Source organism: Pantherophis guttatus, chromosome 2, assembly GCF_059756535.1.
Source record: "Pantherophis guttatus breed Tessera chromosome 2, ASM5975653v1, whole genome shotgun sequence".
NCBI lineage: Eukaryota > Metazoa > Chordata > Lepidosauria > Squamata > Colubridae > Pantherophis > Pantherophis guttatus.
The window spans coordinates 208,584,694-208,607,493 of NC_142064.1; the positions used below are offsets into that span (position 1 = coordinate 208,584,694).

The 22,800-nt window shown below is 38.6% G+C and overlaps 2 protein-coding genes across 6 annotated transcripts in view; one reads left to right on the forward strand and one right to left on the reverse strand.

Annotated features, from left to right (window-relative positions):
• LOC117679059 (acylamino-acid-releasing enzyme-like) overlaps positions 1-15,683 on the forward strand; it is a 34,540-nt gene extending 18,857 nt beyond the window's left edge. The window contains exons 11-22 of one of the 2 annotated variants that reach the window (XM_034440688.3): positions 678-738; positions 961-1,055; positions 1,848-1,899; positions 2,322-2,410; positions 3,194-3,332; positions 5,142-5,231; positions 5,644-5,724; positions 7,423-7,511; positions 8,116-8,306; positions 8,634-8,736; positions 9,468-9,574; positions 15,037-15,683. In XM_034440688.3, the coding sequence (XP_034296579.2) occupies positions 678-738; positions 961-1,055; positions 1,848-1,899; positions 2,322-2,410; positions 3,194-3,332; positions 5,142-5,231; positions 5,644-5,724; positions 7,423-7,511; positions 8,116-8,306; positions 8,634-8,736; positions 9,468-9,574; positions 15,037-15,151 (1,212 nt within the window). In that variant the 3' untranslated portion in view covers positions 15,152-15,683. Of the gene's footprint in view, positions 1-677; positions 739-960; positions 1,056-1,847; positions 1,900-2,321; positions 2,411-3,193; positions 3,345-5,141; positions 5,232-5,643; positions 5,725-7,422; positions 7,512-8,115; positions 8,307-8,633; positions 8,737-9,467; positions 9,575-15,036 lie in introns of both variants that reach the window. The other variant, XM_034440678.3, reaches the window with a different exon arrangement.
• A 1,795-nt stretch (positions 15,684-17,478) lies between these two features.
• The window catches only part of MST1 (macrophage stimulating 1), a 32,261-nt gene continuing 26,939 nt past the window's right edge, over positions 17,479-22,800 (reverse strand). For all 4 annotated transcript variants that reach the window (XM_087887687.1, XM_087887686.1, XM_034440648.3 and 1 more), the window contains 3 exons: positions 21,412-21,518; positions 19,546-19,685; positions 17,479-18,934 (listed from right to left, as the gene is read on the reverse strand). In XM_087887687.1, coding sequence (XP_087743813.1) covers positions 18,773-18,934; positions 19,546-19,685; positions 21,412-21,518 — 409 coding nt within the window. In that variant the 3' untranslated portion in view covers positions 17,479-18,772. The remainder of the gene's footprint in view (positions 18,935-19,545; positions 19,686-21,411; positions 21,519-22,800) is intronic.

A 22,800-nucleotide genomic window follows, 5' to 3' on the forward strand; every position in this document is an offset into this window, starting at 1 on the left:
CTTAGATCTGGCCCAGGGGTTCTCCCTGGAAACAGTGAAGGATTGGTCCACAGTGCCTCTGCCAGTGAAAACTGAGCTCGGGAGGGCTGCATGTGGCCCTCCCGAGCTCTGTTTTCATTGGCAGAGTATTGCAGGAGGCCAAAACGGAGCTCACAAGAGCCACAGGTGGCACTCCCAACCTTTGTTTTCACTGGCAGAGGGTTGCAGGAGGCCATCACAGCCAAAAACGGAACTTGGGAGCCTGTTTTCTCTGGCAGAATGCTTGGTTGCCACAGGCAACCCCCCAACACAAGTGATGTCAAGCTGGCCACGCCAATCCTGGTCACACTCACCCCAGCCCCCCAAGGTCAAACACAAACCTGATGCGGCCCTCAATGAAATCAAGTTTGACACCCCTGTCCTAGACCATTGTCATTGATCAGTTATAGTTAGAAAGGTAAATGATGATATCTTAGCCAGCTAGTACAGAACATTTTCAGTCACTTGAAATTGCTCGGTGACTTTTATTATATTCCAGTTTTAAATGAAACGCAAGCTAAAAAAATATAATGGGACATATAATCAATGTCTCTTGTTTTTGTATCTACTGAATGCCATCACTGATTACCATTATAAAACTAATACTGAAATCTAAGAGTTAAGAAAATGCTCAGTGTGCAATCTTCTCTCTTGCTTAGCTCAACTGGCAAACAAAGTCTTCCTATACAGTAGTGGACATAGTCAGAACTTCCACAGCTGGTAAGTCCCCATTTCAGAGAATATATACCCCAAATTTGAATAACGTTTTGTGATTACCCTCCATTTCAGTTACATATCTCCATTTTATGTATTGTCTTATTGCCACATGGACTTAAATAGGCACTGAAAAAGAGGAATATTTTAGTGAATGGTAGAATTTTTCTTAAACTGTATCTTTGATGAGAAATATCTCCACAAACACTTTTTTTTTTTTTTTTTAAGGTTTTTATGGGATTTACTCAGGAGCACTTTCCATGCTTTGCTGGGCCTCTGATAATCAAAGAGTCTTACTTAGCACTCCTCAGAGGAGTAGAAAGGTAGGTTGATGCTAGCAGAAAATACTTCATGTTGGAAAAAAGAGGTCTAACAACAGGACTGTATATCTGTTCCTACCAGGCACTACCCTGCGGAAAAGCCAAAGAGAAAGAAGCGATAAGACAGTGAAATTTATGTGATGAAGAACAATTGGTTTACACCAAGCGTCTTAATGTATACATTCTGACTTAGGGGCTTGGAGCAGCATAACTCTCAAAAAGTAGATCAGAAGGATGATTAATATGAGTTTTCTAGCTCAACAGAAAGTTGACTTCCTATAACTTATGAGACACTAAAGCCACTGTTTTACAAGGAACTTGACAAATATGCAATCCATTATTTTCATCTAAGATGATGATGAGTCCTGTGGATTACAAAGACTCTTAGAAGAAAACTTCTGTCTGTTGAAATTAAAAATTAAGTTAGGACTGAAAGATTAGGGCTCAATATAAAATTTATTAAACCTTGGGAGAACCCATCAGCCTTGCAATTTATATTGAGAGAGAATGTGAGGAAAGTGTTTTTCACAAGTAAATTATCCACACATTCATCAATTTAAGTCCACTGGCATAATCTTTTTACCATCTAAGAAGACATTTCCTGACAGTTTAGAACAATTAATCAGTGGAACTTGTCTCCAGAAGTTGTAAATGCTCCAACGTTGGAAGTTTTTAAGAAGAGATTGGAAAATCATTTCTCTGAAATGATATAGGGTTTCCTGCCTAAGCAGGGGGTTGAGCTAGAAGACCTCCAAGGCACCTTCCACCTCTGTTATTCTATTCTATCTTTTGCAGGAAGTGTTAATTGTGGATACCAAATCAGGAAGTGTGAATTCTATTACATCAGGTACAATGTAATCTTAAATTTTGTGTGTGCGCGCGCATTCAAGTCAGTTTTGATATGACAAACATGCTCATTTCAAAGGAGGGCAAATTTTTGCTGCCTTATACTAACTCCTGATTAAATCTAGATTTCAGTGAAGCCAGCAGTTCCTTTGATCTAGACACCTTTTCTTTTTAAAAGCTTCATACCATTTTTCTATATAGAGCTTAATGCCATACTGGGATTAGAGCACATGTCCAGCAGGTTTTTTTTTTCATTTGTTTCTAAAGAAGCAAATATCAAGATTATGGTATTTTCCTCCAGAATCAGATTCCTCTCCCACTTCCTTTCCCACAAAGGTCTTTGAATAGGAATTTTCATGCATTGGGTCATGAATCAAGATAACCAAGATAAATCTGAAATAATATCTTTGATGTTTTGCCTAGGGACATCAGAAGGTAGCTGGACTCTACTAGGAGTTCAGCAAGATCTGCTAGTGGTGAGCTGTTCATCTCCCAGTTGCCCTCCAAGTCTGGTAAGAAATTTCCTGTGCAGGTCAAGATAAGGGTTGCTTTTGAGCTTCCATTTCCCCATTACCCTGTTTTCCATGGAACCATGACAATTCAGAGACTTTGGTAAGCTATCATCATTACTATACTTTTTCCCATATACTGTACTTGCATGAGACATTTGTGGTTGTCTTCTTCCTTAATTCTTCCTTAAAGAAGACTTCAACTAATCCTCCTTCCCTTAAAAAAAATCAGTTTGGACATTTATATGTTTACATTATGTACATCAACATACAGTCACCTGAATAATTCTTAGTCCAAGCTCTGGTGCCCTAGAAAATCTCAAAATGGAAGACTGTTACAGGCACGCTGCCAAATCATGAGTTGTGCTAATCGTAATTAAAGAGTTTGAGCAGTAGGTAAAGCACCATTTTGAGTTGCTTTCTTTCTTTTTTTGTTCAATTTCATTAATTCATCATTTTTTTTTCCTACAGCCACTTTTGAAGCAGGCCTCCAATCATCACTGTGATTTCTGAAATCAGGTTTAAACCAGCAAGCCACAAATAGCACAAACTGTTTTCAAAGTCACCTCAGATCAATGAACTGATATTGTATCCTAATTAGGCATTATATATGAGAGGAAAACTAATGAGCTTAGTCCTTTAGAATTTGCAATAAAAATATATATTCTGACAAATATGAGGACAAAACTAGCTCCCATCAGGCCACATATAATGCTAAGAGATTGTGTAACACTATACCATTCAAGGTAGTGCCTCTAGTAACAGCGTATTATATCTGCTTTGTAGAAGGTGGGTGTCCTCCCCCCAGCAGGGAGTGAGCTGGAGCTACAGTGGATCAGTGTGGAGGAATCTTCTGTACTACCTGACATGGAATGGAAAATCCTCACAGTCGATCCTGCTTTGTCTGAGAAGGGCAGCCCATACAGTAAGGAAGCAGGTCCACAGAGCTTCCTCCTAGACTTACGACTATCTCACTTGCTTTGCTAGTTTGCTGGAATATATTGTGGGCTTTGCATGTAGAGCCTTGGTGGTGCAGCAGACTAAGTGCTGTTATGTAGCACTTAGCTGCCACCTGCCTGCAATTAGTGCGAGTTCAAATCTCACCAGGCTCAAGGCTGACTCAGCCTTTCATCCTTCCGAGGTAGGTAAATTGAGGACCCGGATTGTGGGGGCAATAAACTGACTTTGTAGAATCAGCGCTTATGGGGGGCTAAAAGCCCTAATAAGCAGGTATATACAAAAGAATGAAGGCTATTGCTATAAATGCATTGTAAGCCGCCCTGAGTCTTCGGAGGGGGGCGGCATATAAATTGAACTAATAAATAAATAAATAAATAAATTTAGTGATCCTTGATGGAGCTAGACTTGGTTCCTGGACACAGTAAAGAGTAACAACTAGATTTATGGGGGTGACAAGACAGTTGTGCAGAAGAGTAATATCCTTTAGCCAAAAATAAACTTTAGTCTGCTTTTGGCATAAAGATGATTCCAGACTCATTGTTCTTGAGCCCTGGAAGAATCCAAATCAGAGTGAAGAGGGTAAAATAAATATTGCATGCATCTAGATTCTCATCCCCTTGTGCTGCTTAACAGAAAGAAACTGCTCTCATTTTATTTTCTTATAACTTAAGGATAGGAAGAGAATTTCGTATAATCCTGTTGCATGCTATATAAAATAGAGAAGCTCTAGGCCGAAGGCATTAATAATTGATTTGTAACAAACTGAATTCCTTTGGTAAAACATTTGGAATAGAGCTTGCTAGATGGCAATGTTTAACCAGCCTTAGCCAATCTCAAAATGCTAAATAAGATTGAGGTCTTCTTTGGATGGGAGGCCATCAGGAAATTCCAGGGCTCCTGTGAGATTGGAAAATCAAAACAACAGTCTGGAATTTTCTCCTTTTATTCATATACTTTACTTTCAGGGCTAGTGTTAGTATTTCTGGTATTTCATGCTCATGTATTTCAGCTGATATTCATATTCTGTTATCCAAAATGTTTCAATTTATAGTTGACAAGTAAATCTATTTATATCACATGTAAATTGAGAATCCATAGAAAAAGCCCCCCCCCTCTTTTGATCTACATTGTGGACTGAAGGACATTTTAATAGCACTACATATTCAGGGGACTTTTGATCTAAAGCAGTCTACTCTGGGATTTCTGCAAATAGATGACAGTGCTGGTCACAAAAAGTTATGTAGAGCCATACCTGGTTAATACTTGAATTAAACTTTCAGAAGGTCCATAGGGTAGATTTGGGTCAAGGTCCATAGGCTAGATTTGGGTCAGAAACAAACATGGGAGAAAGGAATGACATTTAACTTTTGCTTTTAAGAAAGCAAACATAGACTTATTTATGAAATTACTATAAAATAAGATATAAGATAACCTTTATTGTCATTTTTTTCCTGGCACACATTAAAAATGAAAACCGTTGCCTAATCTCAAAAGTCTACACATACATAATACATATATTGTTGGAAGGAAACAATTTTTAGGATATTTATTTGTGTTAATGTTTCTTTATCACAATTTGGATTTAGATTTTCTAGCCCAGGAGCAAAATGTCTTGGTTCTGCATAATGTAGGAGTATATCTTGTACTGGGGGATGTGAACAAGAGCAACTGACAGGCTTAAGCAAAGGAGGGATGTACTTTACAGGTTGATTTCCCTTGGTCAGTGAAGATTGAAAGATGACCTTCAAAAGCTCACTTTTGACCTTTCTTATAGCTGACCAGTCATTTGAAGCCATATTGCTGATTCCTCGAGGAAGCAAACAAGGAGAAGAGGCCTTTTTTCCCCTTGTGGTTTCTCCACATGGTAAGTCACATCCATTCTTCTCTTTGGCTTAAGTAAGCTATTGTATGTGCTAACAATTAATCCTAGCTTTCTTGCTTCATTTTCATTTTTTTTCCCAGCATATTATCAAAACTGGTGAGGGTGTTTAAATTTCTCCTTGAAACTTAAAGGGGCAAAGGTTATCTATTATGTAGAGCTGCAGTTTGCTGCTTTAATGAGTCGGGCCACATTTCCAAGAAACTAAATGTAATTTGTTTGTCAGGATTTCCAGCCTCTGCTTGTTCCCTTTTTCTCCTTCAACTCTAGATTTCTGTTTTCTTACTTATGAAGAAGAGTGATGTTAGAAAATTTCAGATTCTCAGATCACTTTTCTAAAATCGGAAAAAGGAGCACCAGTCCATTTCTGTATTTCTGCCATTTTCTTTCTTTCCAGGTGGTCCACATTCAGTTTTTGATGCTTGCTGGCGTCCAACTATGGCAGGTCTCTGCCGGCTGGGTTTTGCTGTGCTTTTGGGTGAGTGGCCCAGGATTTCTGCATTTAATTTTCTTTGCCTTTCTAAGGTTTTATCCAAAGAGACATTGCATGCATTTTACTACAGGTGATCCTCTGTTAATGATCACTTGTTCAGCAACCATTTGAAATTATGATGGTGCTGAAAGAGTGGTTCTTATAACCAGTCCTCGGATTTCTAGCCATTGCAGCAACTGGCCCAGATTTCCAACCTCACAATGTCCTGCAATCATGAGATCATCATATGCGACCTCTGCAAGCTTCCAACAAGCAGTCAATGGGGAAGCCGACAGAAAGTTGGTCACATCAGATCCTTCCTTAAAGACCCACAATAATTTGCTTGATGATGATAACGGGGCTGCCAGAACTGCCATTGCTAAAAGACGCAATCACATGATGTCAGGCTTTACAACTATGTTGCTTAACAGTGGCAATTTCGGTCCCAATTACCCTTGTTAAGTGAGGATTACCTGTATTTGTGAAATGATCAGTGGTAGGTTGCTCCCGGTTTGGTCTGGTTCTTGCGAACTGGTAGTAAGGTGGCGGAAGGTTCCGCCCACCCACCCGCACATCATCATGGATGATCTGCGCATGTGCAGCACACTCCCATTGCAAACCGGTAGCGGAGGTAAGTAAAACCCACCCCTGGAAATGCTCCTGCATGCTTCAGATAATTAAATAAAAAGGCTAGACTTTTCTTGAGAAGAATCTTGTGATTCCTTGAGAGGATCCTTACACTTCCTCATTTGTTTTTCTATGAAATAACTTCTGCTAGTTTGAAGGCAGATTACCAAAAAAACGGGCAAAACTACCAGGAAGAGTAGAAATTGGACAATAAATTACGGTATTTGCAGCACACTTCCCAAAAGAAGAGGCTGTTACAAGACAGCAGCATCAAGTGAGCTTAGATGCAAAATCTTACAACATCGTTTCACTTCCTTCCAGTGTGAGAACATATCCTCCATGAAATGCACATCCAAAATATTGCTGCCTCCTCACCTTTTTATTGAGATGGTATCAACTTTCATCATACAGTTTCAGGAGTATAATATCTGCTCTTTCTTCATTGAAAACATACCCATTGCAGTATTTGCTTCAGCATGAACAACGGAATAGATTAAATCCCTACTGAGCAAAACTCATGGCCCCAGCTTTCCCCTTGGAATGGAGTGAGCTATTATTTTCAGTGCATATTCTTCATTCATACGTAGCTCACCGGAGAGGAAACGTACTGTTTCATTAGTTATTGAATCACAGTATCCAGGAAAACAGTTTAATAGTACATAGAACTTTGATTTATCAGTGGAGATCAAACTGTGACTTACAGTCTTTGTAAGCAATGCTCACGCCACAGTTTTAGAATTAAAACTATATAGGCAACTGTTTTAACAAACAAGAGAATGACCTTATTGGAGTATTTGAGCTAATTACTTACTCCCTTTGCAACTAAAGCCACAGTTATTTGAGCAGCAGAGTGACATCAGAACGAAGCCATGGGAGACCAATAACAGCACAGTAACTTGTACTTATCATGAGCAGCTTCACATTGTATACATGAGTTTTCTTTGACGATAGAAATGCTTGATTTTTGAAAACAGCCTGATAGCCAGGTGCCTTTCTTGGAAGCTGCTCAAAATCTTAAGAGACTTGGAAAGCAGTGAAGATTTCCCTTGACTCTTGTGCTTTATTTTGTCTAAACAGTGAATTACAGGGGTTCCTTGGGTTTTGGCCAAGACAGCATTGATTCACTGATCTCTCATATTGGAGTGCAAGATGTGGCAGACACTCAGGTCAGTCTCCTTTGTTTCTTCATCCCCCCCGCCCCCAGGAAGAACCTGAGGTTAGGTCAGGTTCAAGGTTAGACTAGAAGGTGACATTAATATATAATATTTTGTCCTTTTTACAATGGTGGATAATCTGCCTTCTTTTTGGGGTTAGCAGAACAAGCTATGGTCACAGAAAAGGTGCCTGCAAGGCAGGTCTGTAATACATAATGGTCCTGTCAGAGTAGGGCTCCTCTTTTCTCCATCCCTTTTGACTTCTCTGCACAGTTGGATGAGTTGGTCCTTAGCAGATTCATCCCAGCCAGTGCGATGCAGTGGTCAGATTATGGGTGTTGGAAGAGCAAACTCAGTATTTTGTGTAGCAGAGCATTACTGGCATAGCCTCATGCAGATGTTTGTGTTGTCTGTCAGCATCCCTTTGGGAAAAAAATCTTTCTCTTGCATAAACAAGAGATATTTGCTGAGCTTCATAGGAAGAATTATTCGTATATCATGGGCATGACAAGCCACAAGTTCAGTTTTGTGAACTGCGTTGCATTCTACAGTGCAGGTCTAGTTGTGCAATAGCCTCTGAGATACTTGCTTAATTTGCAAAATGTTCCTCTTACAGCTGGCAGTAGAAGTGGCGCTGCAGATGGCATGTTTGGACCCAAATAGAATTGCCTTGTTGGGAGGCTCTCATGGTGGTTTTATCTGTTGCCATTTGATTGGTCGGTTTCCAGAGATGTACAAAGCCTGTGCAGTCAGAAATTCCGTCACCAACATGGCCACTCTACTGGGGACCTCTGACATTCCCGATTGGTAAGAAGCATGTCTCCTCAAGCCTCCTGCATGGTCCAGCCCAAGAGATTGGCTTTTTTGCCTCCCATCCATTACAAACCCAGTTCACGGGTTTGGAGTCTTTTGCCAATTTCATCTGTGCATGTCTCAGTTACATAACTTCTCATCCTAATTCAGCTCCCATATAGGTCTGCCTGATCCTCACTATTCAGCGGCCCACATATTCCTCCTTTTTCCTTTCTGAGCCGTTCACAAATGCTATTTCTCCAATTGTCTAGCAATCAGGTTTTTTGGCACCTCAGTACAGGCAGAGGTCATAGGGCTAAATATTCTGTACACTTTCCCCAGGCGATACGCTTCTCTAGGTCTGCCATACTCCTACGAGCGGATTCCTACAGTAAAGGATCTGGCTGCCATGCTGCTCTCCTCCCCCATTATTCATGCTACAAAGGTAAGAACCAGTACGTGGAGCTGCTCTTTTACTGCAGAACCTATGTCTCCAGCAAACATCTTGTGTTTTCTCTCTCTATTTCATGTCTAAAGCCCTGTAATTAAATAAAAAAAAAAGATCAGCTCACAGTTCAGCATAAGTAGTGCTCAGATGTAGAATTTAGAACTGTGCTGCATTTCCAAGCAGAGTCCAGATGGGCATTTGTAGGGAATGTTTTAACGAAGACACAAGTTGATAGCCTAAATGTCCCCTTCCAAATTTCATTGATTGATTCTGTGCCATTAAGTCAGCATCAACAATTAGCAACCATATATTTTTTATATCACATGGCTATAGTCAGAATGTTTGTAAGCTGCCCTGAGAGGACAGATAGCAGCTTGTTCATTCCAATAAATGCATGTTTCCTGACAACTCGACAGAAAAGAAAGAGCAAAACGATTGTGCATGTCTATAACCTTATGTGTCTGTCAGTACTGATGTGTGTGTGCCATCTCATTCAACTAGAAGACTGTTGTGAACCAACCTTGCAAATAACAAGACAAATTGCATTATTAGCTTAATTTGAATAATTCACATAGATGTATTCTGCCATTTGGGGTCCAACATATACCGGTACTTGTTTTATTATATTTTGCTTGAAAACAAATATGAACAAACTTGCTTGATTCAATATTACAAGCTATGTGAGGTTTTTTTGCCTGGTTATCTCTTGGTTCCTCCCTCTCCTTTAGGTACGAGCACCTCTGCTGTTGTGTGTTGGGGCAAAAGATCGTCGAGTGTCTCCTTACCAAGCTTTGGAATATTATCGTGTGTTGAAAGCTAGAGGAATTCCTGTGCAGTGAGTTCCCATTTAATATATTGAGTCAAAGCAAGATAATGTCTTCTTGACTTTTTTGTTTAGACACATTCCCATGGCCAGATACTGTGGCTCCTGCCTTAATTGTACTGCAGTAGATTTGCCAGCAGAATGGAGGAACAAAACTGAATTTGAATACAGGTAGTCCTCGCTTACTGACAGTAATTGGGACAAACAAAAAGTTTGAGATCTACTGCTCTTAGCCAAATAGGACATCCAAATTAGAGGATGCCAACCTAGCAGTTCGAAAGCACGTAAAAAAAAATGCAAGTAGAAAAATAAGGACCACCTTTGGTGGGAAGGTAACAGCGTTCCGTGCACCTTTGGCATTTAGTCATGCCGGCCACATGACCACAGAGACGTCTTCAGACAGCGCTGGCTCTTCGGCTTTAAAACGGAGATGAGCACCACCCCTAGAGTCGGGAACGACTAGCACATATGTGCGAGGGGAACCTTTATCTTTACCTATGTAAAACAAACCAAAACTTAATATCGTATCCAGTTTCTTCTTTCCAACAGCACTCCCCTCTTGTTTTCATTTAATTAGAATGTTTATCATTCACCCAGCCCTTTCTGCAACTTAGACATTGTTTAAAGACATCTTAGTGCTTCTTAGTGTTGGATGATAAGCAACAATACATCTTAGAGGCATCAGTATGCACTGGAAGCGTTGGATGGCATCCCCCTCCAAGATTCCAAATGATCTCCCCCTGTCTGTTGACATTCACTAGCATGGGAGACAAATTGAATTCTGTGGGACATAACAAATGAACGGGGAAGGGGTCAAGAGCATTCCTCCAGCATTAGCTTTTGACTTAATACTAGAGGCCCAATTCCAGACTCTGTAGAAGAATATCATGATCAATGGGATTGAATAACACTGAGAAATCCAGGAAAAATGTTAGGGCTGGGCTTCCATCAGGTTTACAGCATAAACTAGTAAGTCACTCAATACTGTATCTTGTCTGAAGGCATGATTGAAAAGGGTCCTGCTAATCAGCAACATTTCCATGCATATAGATGCACATAATCAGCATTATCTAGATGTGTATTGTATAGGTGCATAAAGCCCACCATTTTCTCAGTTGTTTTCCCCGGGGATAGAATGTTTGAGTTACATTGCACAGATCAATAATATGAATCAAGGCAAGGGTTTCTTCAGTTGAAATATTAGATACAGGGGAACATATCCCATTTAGGTGGTGCCATTGATTGCCTTAGACCCTTAATTAAGGGTCCAATCCTTTTCTGAGTAATTTAATCAGCCACGAACAGCATTGATTTAACAAGCTGCTAATAACTGCTAATAAGAATTTATCTCTCAATTCTCTGTCCATATCCTCAAATTTACAAGCGAGGAAGAATTCAGAGCAGCAGGCAGCATCAGAGATTATATTGTAAACTGACCCAACCGAAAACAAGTACAGCCAATGGAGTTTATACACAAAGAACACAAATGACAAGTTGCTCCAATCTGCTGCTACAGGCTTTTTTTTTTTTTTTTTGAAAGCAAGAATAGCAGGAAAACTATATGCCTAAGTGTTCAACTTCCTTGTATGTGTTACTTATTGCAAAATTTTATTATAGGTGATTATCCTGAGAAATCATACACAGGGATTCCTCAGTATTTTTAAAAAATAGATTGGTTTGTGATTTGAATAATTCAAATCACAAACCAAATCGGGTAGATGGGATTAATGCTGAAAAGACAACCCCTTGTAAAAAGGCCAGGAACCACTTCGCCAGTGACAGATGACAAAGAAGTTGACAGTAAGAGTAGATTGGCATAGCTTCTTTAAAAAATAAATGGCATGTGTTTATTTTGAAATGAGTGTACTGACAGTACTGTACTGTCTTTGACTGTCAGTCAAAGCAAAGAATTTCCCTCAGCAATTCAGGAATATTTTTAAAACATGCCAAAGAAACAGTAATGAAAAACTACCTTGTAACAACATCCTTCTAAGAAAGAACTTTTAAGAAAGAACTAGTCATGGTCTAGGATCGACATGGCCTGGATGACACCAGATCTCAGGAAGGAAATACAAGAGATTGAAATTATACCGAATATTTGGGCTGACCATAATCCTATAAAAATAACATGGAAAGGATATAGAAAACAAAAGAGATGGATGATGGACGCAGGAATAATAAAGGACAAAGAATATATACAGATGATTGAGAAAGAAGTAAAAATATTCCTTCAAATAAATACAAAAGAACAGACATCATTACAGAACCTGTGGGACACAACAAAAGCCTACATAAAAGGACATACCATAGCGTATGCAGCCCAAAAAAATAGAGATAAACAACAAACAAGGAACAACCTAGTGGAAGAACTCAAAACATATGAATTACAGTTGCAGAAATATCCCGATAAAGTAATAAAACAAAAATTAAATTTGGCTAAACATAAACTGAATTTAACTATGCAAACAGAAATTGTACACAAAATCAAACTGGCAAAGCAGAAATACTTTGAACATGCAAACAAAACAGGACGCTGGTTAGCGTACAGATTAAAAAAAGAAAAAGAGAGGAGAATAATATACCAATTACAAGACGAAACAGGACAAACATACCATTTGAATTCAGATAAAAAGCGCATAGTCAAGGACTTCTTTCAAAAGCTTTACACTCAAGAGGAAATTCAGGACCAAGATATTAAGGAATACTTAAACAAAACAAATATCTCGAAATTAGAGGAAGCCCACAGAGAGACACTAAACAGATCAATTACAATGATCGAGTTGATGGAAGCACGGAAAAAGCAAAAGAACAACAAAGTGCCAGGCCCAGATGGAATCCCAGCGGAATTTTATAAAAAGTGCCAGTGTCCGATGGACGAGTTATTACTCCAGGTCTTTAATGATGCATTGTTAGAAGCAGAAACCCCTAAATCGTGGACGGAAACTATTATCTCACTCATTCATAAGGAAGACACTGAGCCAACACTAGTTAAAAATTACAGGCCGATCTCATTGTTAAACGTGGACTATAAACTGTTCATGACAATCATAGCGCAAAGATTGAAGGCAGTCATTCACAAGTACATACACTCTGATCAAAATGGCTTTGTCCCAAGGAGACAGATTAAAAATAATATGAGAACAATCAAAAATGTCCTTGAATACTATGAGCAAAGAATTGATAAACAGGCAGCCTTGATTTTTTTAGACACGCAGAAGGCCTTCGACAATTTGAATTGGAACTTTCTTGTATTGCAATTAGAGGCCATGGAATTTGGCGATAAATTTCTAAAAATGATTAGGAAAGTATACTCATCCCAAATGGCAAGAATTACAATTAATGGGGACATGACAGAAAAATCGGATATACAGAAAGGCGTACGGCAAGGGTGTCCATTATCCCCTTTATTGTTCATAATATCATTGGAAGTCCTATTGAATGAAATACGGAAGGAAGAAGAAATAAAGGGCTTGAGGATACGGAAAGAGGAATATAAATTGCAAGCCTTCGCTGACGATGTCGTGTTCATAGTGGAACCGGAAACAACAGGAACTAAGTTATTAGCGAAGATAGAAGAATATGATAGAGTGGCGGGGCTTAAAATTAATAGGCAAAAAACTAAAGTCTTAACAAAAAATTTGACAAAGACACAGGAGGCACAATTAGAGGAAGAATTAGGAATACAAATTGTAAAGAAAGTAAAATACCTAAGAATCTGGCTTACCGCAAAAGCAACAACGATTAGAGAAGATAATTATATTAAATTGATGAAACAAATTAAAAATGATCTGGAAACATGGAATAAATTGCAACTATCATTTTTAGATAAAATAGCGTCAGCAAAAATGAATATACTACCTAGATTGCTCTACCTTTTTCAAGTGATACCGATTGGCCCAGGAAAGAACTTCTTTAAGGAGCTCAATAAAATAATAGCGAAATATATTTGGCAAGGAAGGAAGGCCAGAATAAAAATAAAATGCTTACGGGATACCTGCGAAAAGGGAGGCCTTGGTTTACCGGACTGGGAGCTATACTATAAGGCAGCATCACTTAATTGGATAAGAGAATGGATAGAATTAAAAAATAAGAGAATGCTATATCTGGAGGGATTTGATTTGAACCGAGGCTGGCATGCTTTCTTGTGGGAGGGTGCTGACAAGCAAAAAGATACTTCCAACAGCATATTATTAGAGGCTCACTCTACAAAACCTGGCAAGAAATTAGAAAGCAACATTATACTAAAATCCCAAGATGGTTATCAACCATGGAAGCATCGATCTACCCAAATGTAATGGACACAGAAAAAACGAGGAGCTATCAAGAATTACTGAGCAAAGAAGGGAATTTATATACGAGGCAGGAACTCAAGAACCGGGGTATAAACATTGACTGATGGCCGTATCTCCAAATAGAATCAAGATACAAAGCAGATCGGGCAAAATTCGGATTTCAAAATGAACCAAATGAATTAGACAAGATATTAAAAAGTACGGATGAGAAAATTATAACCAAAATTTACAATTACCTAATAAAATACAAATTAGAGGAGGAGACTGTGAAAGAAAATATGATAACTTGGGCAAGAAACATTGGATATACTATTGAATTGAATAAATGGAATAAATTATGGAAATAAAATTATAAGATGACAATGTCTATACCTTACAAAGAAAACCTTTATAAGATGTTCTACAGATGGCATCTACCACCGGCACGTTTAGCTAAAATGTTCCCAAATGTGTCACCAATGTGTTGGAAATGCAAGTCACAGAAGGGGTCATACTATCATCTCTGATGGTCATGCAGAAAGGCGCAACATTACTGGCAAGAAATCAAGAAAATGATTGAAGAAATAACAAAACTGAAAGTTGAAATGAGACCGGAATTTTTTCTACTTGGAATAATTACCCCACAATTTACTAAGGAAATAAAATATCTCACTATACATATCGTAACAGCGGCACGCATATTGTATGCTCAAAATTTGGGAATCTGAACAACTGCCAACAGAAGACAAACTAGTTGCCAAAATAACAGAATGTGCAGAAATGGACAGACTTACAAAGCAATTACAAGAGAAAGATGATTCTGAATACTATTTAGTTTGGCAGAGATGGTATTCCTGGTTAGAGGGAAAGATAAATATAGAAAAATAATGTAGCCTGAATGTCTAAGCAGGAGCCACAGATAGCTAAGCAAGAAGTAGATTACAACTGATTTGTGTATAACTATGTGAATAAATGAATACGTAAAATAGATATGTATAGAGGAAAACAGGTGGAACAGGAAAATAATCCACCGATGCAACAAATTTATGTTCTTTTTGATGTTGGTTTGTTTTTCATATTGTTTTATTGTATTTATGTTTGTTTGTATTTTACTGTTGTTTTTCTTTTTTAAACAATAAAAAATTGGGAAAAAAAATAAGGAAGAACTTTTGCAAAATATTTTACCGATGTTCCTTTTTACAGACTGATGTGGTATCCAGAAGAGAATCATGCCTTAAGTGGAGTAGTAGCTGAAGCAGATGTCTTTATGAACTATGCCCAGTGGATCACACATCACCTTTCCAGAAAGGTAGATTGAAAGTCAATTGCCAACTAAATATGAAGACATCTAAGTTGCTGAAAAGCCAACTGTATATCCAGTTGCACTACAGTGATTTTCACAATGTGTCAGGAGTTTCTTTTTCCCCACTTCAACGTGCAAGCAGATTGTGAGCATCTGAAGATTCTTCTCTGCCGATAATCCCTTCAGAATGTTTTTGAGGAATTCTGCTAATAATGTTACAAATGTCTACTCAAATCCTAATTCTGTTTGCAAAATTAATGTCTGATAACTGGCCTTTCAAAAAAAAAGCTCTGCTATTAGATTGCTAAATGATATAATCAATCAAGCCAACTTGTTTATTTGAATAGATGGGTATGCTGACATAATCCAAAGAAATTCTCCAATAAGGCTTCTCATTTGCAACTGAATACTTTTTAGTGGGTTGGTTTTAAATGTGAGCAGGTCTCAGCATTAATGATATTTTGATGATTAAGGAATGGTTAATGATATCCACTCAGAATCGCCTGAACCATGAGTGATAAATTTAATAAACAAACAAACAAACAAATATTAAAGACTGTTTTTATTCTTTCTCAGTTCTCTGATTAAATATTTGCTGCTTTTAGAAACTTCTGATGGAAAATGCCCACCATTTTCCTCTCTCAATAAATGTGGATATTCTGCAAATTACAAATATTTATGTTTACCATAGATATTAATGATAAACTCATTCACCAGTGATGGACTCTTATGAAGCTGTAACACAGTCTCACACACACGAGATGAATCAGCAGGGTCTTCGTGGGGTTGAGGAAAATAGAGGAAAGTTCTGAAGAAGACAGCAAACTCTAAGTGTGATCTATGACTCTGCCATGTTGACTCAATTTTGGGAGTAAACAGAAGGGCAACCTTGAGGTGAGGAAGGATCAGATGGATACTTGGCTGTCAGGATATAGCACAAAAACAGTATTGGTCACATTTGTGGATTGCCTTTGGAAAGATCAGGATCAGACAATGAAACCCTCCTAACTTTGGTTTCAGTAGCTTTTGACACCATCAACCATATTATTCTTTGGTGGGGGAACACTGTTTGACAGTGGTTCTTGTTCTTGAAAGGTCCATTCTAGATGACGGCGATAGGAGGAATCTATAATCTTGAACATAAGCTATGGTATATATAATTATAGACTACCTTCCAACCTAATAACGTCTGCATTTACAGTAAATGTAAGAGGAAAAGACAGCACCAGAAGTAGGAAGGATCTTGAGTATACCCAGGAGTAGCAGCTTAATTTACATTGGAAAATGTTCTTTCTTCTTAGTCCTTTGAAACACTGTGGGTTGCCCCCAGTTTGCACTGGTTCCATAGAACTGGTAGTAAAACTGGCGGGAGGCTCCGCCCACCGCCCCCGACATCATCAAAACACTTCTGTGCTTGCGCAGAAGAGCGCATGCGCGAGTGAAGCAAGCATGCGTATGCAACCCCGATGTGAATCAGTAGTAAAGGTAAGTAGAACCTACCCCTGCTTTGGAAACAGACTTTCCTGACTTTTGATAGGATATAAGAGTATTCATCTGGTATCTCAAAGTAGGGCTAGAATTTCCTTCTTTGAAACTGAGATACCAATAGAGAGTAGGATTGTTGTTTTGGTTTTGTTGTTTGCTTTTTGAAGCAAAAAAAAATAAAATGAGTTGACATGCTCAAGTCTGCTCATGATCTATCAGTCAGTAAATTCTTGAAACTGCATCTTTTCCTGGAGTTGCACAAGATCCAGGCAGATATGATTTAATGGTGATGGTGGCAAATGTGGCATCAGTCCTCCACACGTTCCAAATCACCTCTCTGCCCTTTGAATATAGATTGATCCACAATTCTAAATACTGTACTGTGTTATATACAATGACTGTGAGAAATACTGTGAGGCAAATATTTAATTTGGTTAGGAGGCAATTTAATTGCTATGACTTGTTTTTGTTCCTAATATCTGGTACTGGGAGGAAATACAATAAGACTACAGTAGGGGTCAAGGCATTTTTAACCACAGCATGGTTTTGTCTGTAATTATCTATTTGGGAGAATTTCAATTTGTTGAATTGAAAATAATGATCAGAAACAAAGTTCAGTACAGCGATGCCATGAAAGGAAACTGAAACTAAAGATATGCTGAGTTCATCTCAACATATTCACCGATTGGTAACCAATATTCGAATAAGATCAGATATCCTTTCACTCAAAACCCTGCTGCAGGGTTTCTCCAAATACTGTCTTTTTAAAGAGGAGGGCTGGAAAACCTTTTAGATTTTGGTGTGCTAGATTGCGTCCAAAATCCTTAGTGAACTGCTACAAATCATCCTATATCTTATTTCCAAAGCCAGGATTTCTTTAATGATATGAATGTTATTACAGTAAAAATGACAGGAGTACTAATTCTTACATCAAAATTTAGGCCTTTGTAAGAATGGCTATATAAAACTTGGCATGCCGTTGCTACAAACAATATAACTGATTACATAAGAGATAAAATGCAGTACAATCATTTGTGATGGCTATAATTCATATGTTACTGGAGAAATAGTATTTCAGAGAATAAGATAGAAATATTATACAATAAAAAAAAAACTCAGGTTTTCCTGGACTACAGAAATGTCATTTCAGATGTGAAAAAAACTTGAACCACATATAGGTTAACAGACTTATAATGCACTAATACATTAATCATTAACATTTAAAAAAACCAAATGTCTGGACTGCAAAAATAGATATGGTACAATATTTCGTATGCTGGTTCAGAGTCTGATTACATTCAGCTGCTTTGGACAATACCTCCCATGAATGCTGGAGGTGGCTATGATTTGTAATCTTTTGACATCTGGAGAACACCAGATCACAAGTGATAACAAAAAGAGAAAAGGAATTTTCAGAAAACCACACTGAAGGTCTCCAGAATCTATTTATCAGAAATTATCCCAGGACTTGGAAATGGTACATGTGTTCTAAGAGCAGCAATATTTCTTTAAACCTGGGGAATATTCAGCCTCAATTGAACTTTTAATACTGATGACAGAAAAAAAGAAATTGCAGACAATGTCCATGTTAAATATAAAGCCAAGAACTGCTCCAATGAGGAAGCTATGGTTAAAGCCTTACATATTGAAACTTCTGCCCATGAATATATTTACTGAAAGAGCTGATACTCATGGATAACAACCAACCAGTCCTATCAAAAGGATATGGGTGATTTAATAATGCAGCACATTAGCGTATGCTTAGTTAAAGCATATTAACTTAGTCATATGTTCAGTGACTTTGGTATATTATTAGTTCATACTTCTTAGAGGAAGCTTCCATTGTTCTTATAAAATTTGATAATGTTTGAAGCCATGATGGTCACTATCATCAATATTTCTTCAGCTAAGCGTCTAGCAAAAGATGCAGCATAATAAGCAATTAATTGCTGCAGATCCTCTTAGCCACTTAGATAAACTCCACAAAATGGAGCAAAAAACTTGTCACTGATGTCAGCTTTTGGAAAGTATTTTTTCTGTAAAATCAGGAACCTTTTTGGCAATGCTTTTCACATGACATGAGAATGACTGCTCCACCCTAATTCTGAGAATGGAGAGACGGGCAGGAATTTATGATAAATATACAACAGCTCAGCTCATCCTCATCACTTTGTTGATCCAGTCAACATACATAGAGATTCGGATGAAGGTGGCAGGCACATCTTTGCGAGCACATATTCTCAATGGGGTGATCACACCTTGTAGCACCCAGCACTCTTGAGTCAGGCAGGCCAAAGGACCTCCAAAGTCACCCTGCAGAAAAAAGACCAAGTCAAGTCAAAAACAAGCTCTAGCTTAAGGAGCACAGCAACACTTGACAAAGTACATGGGTTGATTTTTTTACCTCGGACATTTGTTCAAATGGCTTCCCCGACCTATTTGCCATGAAATCATTTATCTGCAGCTACACTTTTCAGTTCATATCTTGGGGAACTAATTCCCACTGCTCATATTTTAAAACAAAAACAAAAAAACCAAGAGGTTGGCAGGTAGCTTTTTAGGGGAGGTCATAAGGGCCCAAGCCCATCTCCATTGCCTAGTCTGAGATGTTTACAAGAATATTGTAAGACTGTGATGTTAGGTGATTTAGGAGATGAGCCATTTTTCAAAACGAAAAGTATTTTATTTAAAAGTATTCAAATTATGAGCATCTTAGGCACGGGTTATTGGAGGTACCGTGTTTCTGGCCTTTCTGTAAGGCTTGTCCCTTTTCTTTACTATTCAACTTTCCAGATGTTGGCCTCTCATTTGTATATTTACTTCTCTCAACCAGTCACTTGATGGAGTTTCCTGTCATCAACCTTGATCTCAATGCAAGCCAAGCAATTCAGTTCAATACAAATCCACCACCCTGCCCTGCTCACCTCACAGGCTCCCACGCCAACCTTCAGTGGTGACGTACATAGCTCATTCTCCTTCAGACGGCCTTTAAGTGCCACACTGCAGTTTTGATTGTTCATGACTGGCAGCCTAGCCACATTGAGGACATTTTCATTCCCAGTTCCTGTGTACAAAGAAGAACCGGAGCATTAGATGACATGTTATACACCTTTCTGAGGGCGAGATCTTCTTTATGGTTGGAATGGGACAATTCACCTCAGCCAACTCATATTACTTTCGGCCAATTTATTTGCAGTTTAGTATTTTATGTGCTCTCACACCTGTAAAAAGTTTGAGCTTTTATAACAGAATCAATATGTATATGCTAGAGTATATATTTTTTATTCCTATATCTACTTGCTGTATTAAAAATATTTGTGCTGCAGATTATTATAATATTGTGTATTTCTCATCTTACGTAACAGATTGCCCAGAGAACCATATTATTGGGCAGGTGCATATAAACATGAATAAATAATCAAGACAGTGTTATTACCCACATCATGCAAACCATCCCAACTATATGATAGCCTTTCAAAATGCTAAATATCACAATAGTTAATAGTCAGGATATGCCAATATCCCTTTCAAAATCTGTATTATTTAAATGAAAGTGTTAAAAAACAATGCGATAAGTAGTTATCAAACTATGTAGTACCGTGAACCACTCAAATTTCAAATAAGGCAAATTGATAATATTCAAACAGGATTTTTTTCATCACCTTAATAATATGAGTTCAGGAGTGTGTTCTAAATAAAGTTTCATTGAAATGTGTGAATTATACAATAGTTTAGAAAATCTTCCATGTAGGGAAGATGTTGGAAGGATAGCTGGTTAATAAAATATTGGAAATTTTGGTCCTGGTTACTTTTCTGAGAGATTCTCAATATGGAGGATATTCCTATTTATGTCTTCACTTTTCTAATAACTTCATATCCCTCTGAAATTTGCATAACGGCAGTAGAGAATTTAGGGCTTTTGTGCTTCCTTATTTAAAAAAAAATAGAATTAACATTATTCATTCATATTGTATATGAAGATGCCTTTTGGTTTAAAGAAGTAGACAGATTTCATAACTGATCAAACACTATTCCAATTAAGAGGTATCAGCTACTATCCTAAACTCATTGGTCACATTTCTGCTTAGAATTGGGTCAGTGGAGTAAATTTTGTACTCAGAACTCTACTAACCTAAATAAGCAATTCCTAAAAAGGAATCGATAGAAGCTCAGTTTTTCAATTTGTACTCTGTCTGGATAAGCTGACTATCTAGACCCATGATGGTGAACCTATGGTATGTGGCAAGCAGCGCCCTCTCTGTGGGCATCCGAGCTGTTGCTCCAGTTCATCTCTGCCGTTCATGCGCATGCACCTCCCGCCGGCCAGCTAGTCATCGGGTCTCTGCTGTGCATGCGCGGGGGTGCAGCGTGTGGGGGGGGCTTGTGCGCACATGTGCAGGGGTGGGGCACATATGGGTGTATTATTGCATTTTGGGGGTTCGGGCCTGCGCTTTGGGCACTCAGTCCAGAAAAGGTTAACCATCACTGATCTAGACAGTGTGGAATACAATCCTGCCAGGGCTGTGACTTTGCTTACACATGCGAACTTCAATTCCTGCCAGTCATGTTCCAGGCTTTCTCTCCCACTGGACAAGGAATAAAAATGTGAGGGGAATATTACCTAGCCAGGTCCTGAGAACTAATGGTTAAACTGTCACACACTTTATATCCAAGGAAAAAATCCCACATTTTTACTTCCTTGTCCCAACAAGATAGAATTCTTGAATAAGAGATTGGACCAATTGGCTTTGAGATCTCCTGAAACAATCCTTTTTCCAGACTGTATGTACCTCCAGTGCTACCCCATCCTGCAATCTCACACTGGGTGTTCTCGGGCACAATGTAACGCTCGGGTGGAAGGCAGATCAATGCCACACGTTGATTCAGAAGCGCAGGCCTGTGGTGAGAAAGAGCAGGAAATAAAGCAACTAATTCGCATCTTTGTTCTGTACCCAGAAGCCACTTCAAAGTGCTGATCACATTCCAAGCGCAGCCAAGATTGGCTGGATGTCTGCTGATGCTGGCATCACACCCATGACTGATCTTTACGCCATGAACGGTGATAGCTGCTGCATGAGGCCTTCAGCAAAAACATAAGTAGGAGGGAGTTGTTTTCAAGGAGTCATCACAAGCTTGGGGACTGTGAATCTATCTTGAGCAAGCCTTTTAAGTTTTTATCCCATTAAATTCCTTCTTGTAAACCAAATTCATGGAAGCTTGTTTTCTTGTAAAAGCTACTAACTGACTACTCCTTTGTATCAGTTTCTTTAGCAGCTTCAGTCACCAAAGCAACTTTCAGCAGAGGAAGAAAAATACACCGCACAGGGAAATATCTTTAGCATTGTAACACCTTTTGCCTGAAAGCTATAAACATCCTGTCTTCTCATCCCAGGACAATTTCCACTTGCACCTAACCACTGCCTAAACCTGCCCTGGCCACCTCTTTCTCCACTGCACCCTCATCGTGTTGCCTTCATCACATCCTCAGCTTAATAGTAAGGCACATTTAAGTCAGCCTAGCCCTTATTAGTATAACTACCCGCCCTTATTTTAGTACCATCCAAAGGAAGTAGGTAAATAGTATTAGGCTTTGTAACCTGAGGGGAAGTCAGATGGCAGAACTCGGAACAAAGGCAACAAGTCCAGATAGAGATGGGCAATGGGAAAGCAAATGTTAGACCAATACAGCTTTCCATCAGTTCAAAGAAGGGCTGGGAGCCCTGTAACATAATGTGGATAAATGCCTACTGATGAATGTTAAGTCAGCATCATTGCCAATTAGGATGTGATTTTCCTGCCCGGCTTCATGTTTTTGCTCTGTTTTGCTATGCCACCCATAGCACAATACTGGAATGTATTTTCTAAAGATGCAATTATGTATTTGTTCATAAAGATTTTTAAGATATGAGATCAGCCTTGGGTAGGATGCAGGTTTCACTTTCTGAAGCAGGAATATATATAACAATTAAGAGCAGAGACAAGAAAAAATAGCATTTCAACTTAATTCCCTGTTTCTGGGATGTCTTTGATGGTAAAAACCCCAGCTAGTTTTTTTCTAGAGGAGACGTGAAGAGATCTGTTTACCTGATTGAGCATCACTGAATCTAGTAATTCTAATTTAATTTTCTTGGAACTGACTAGGGAAAGGAAATCTAAAACATTACCGGCAAAGTCCAAGG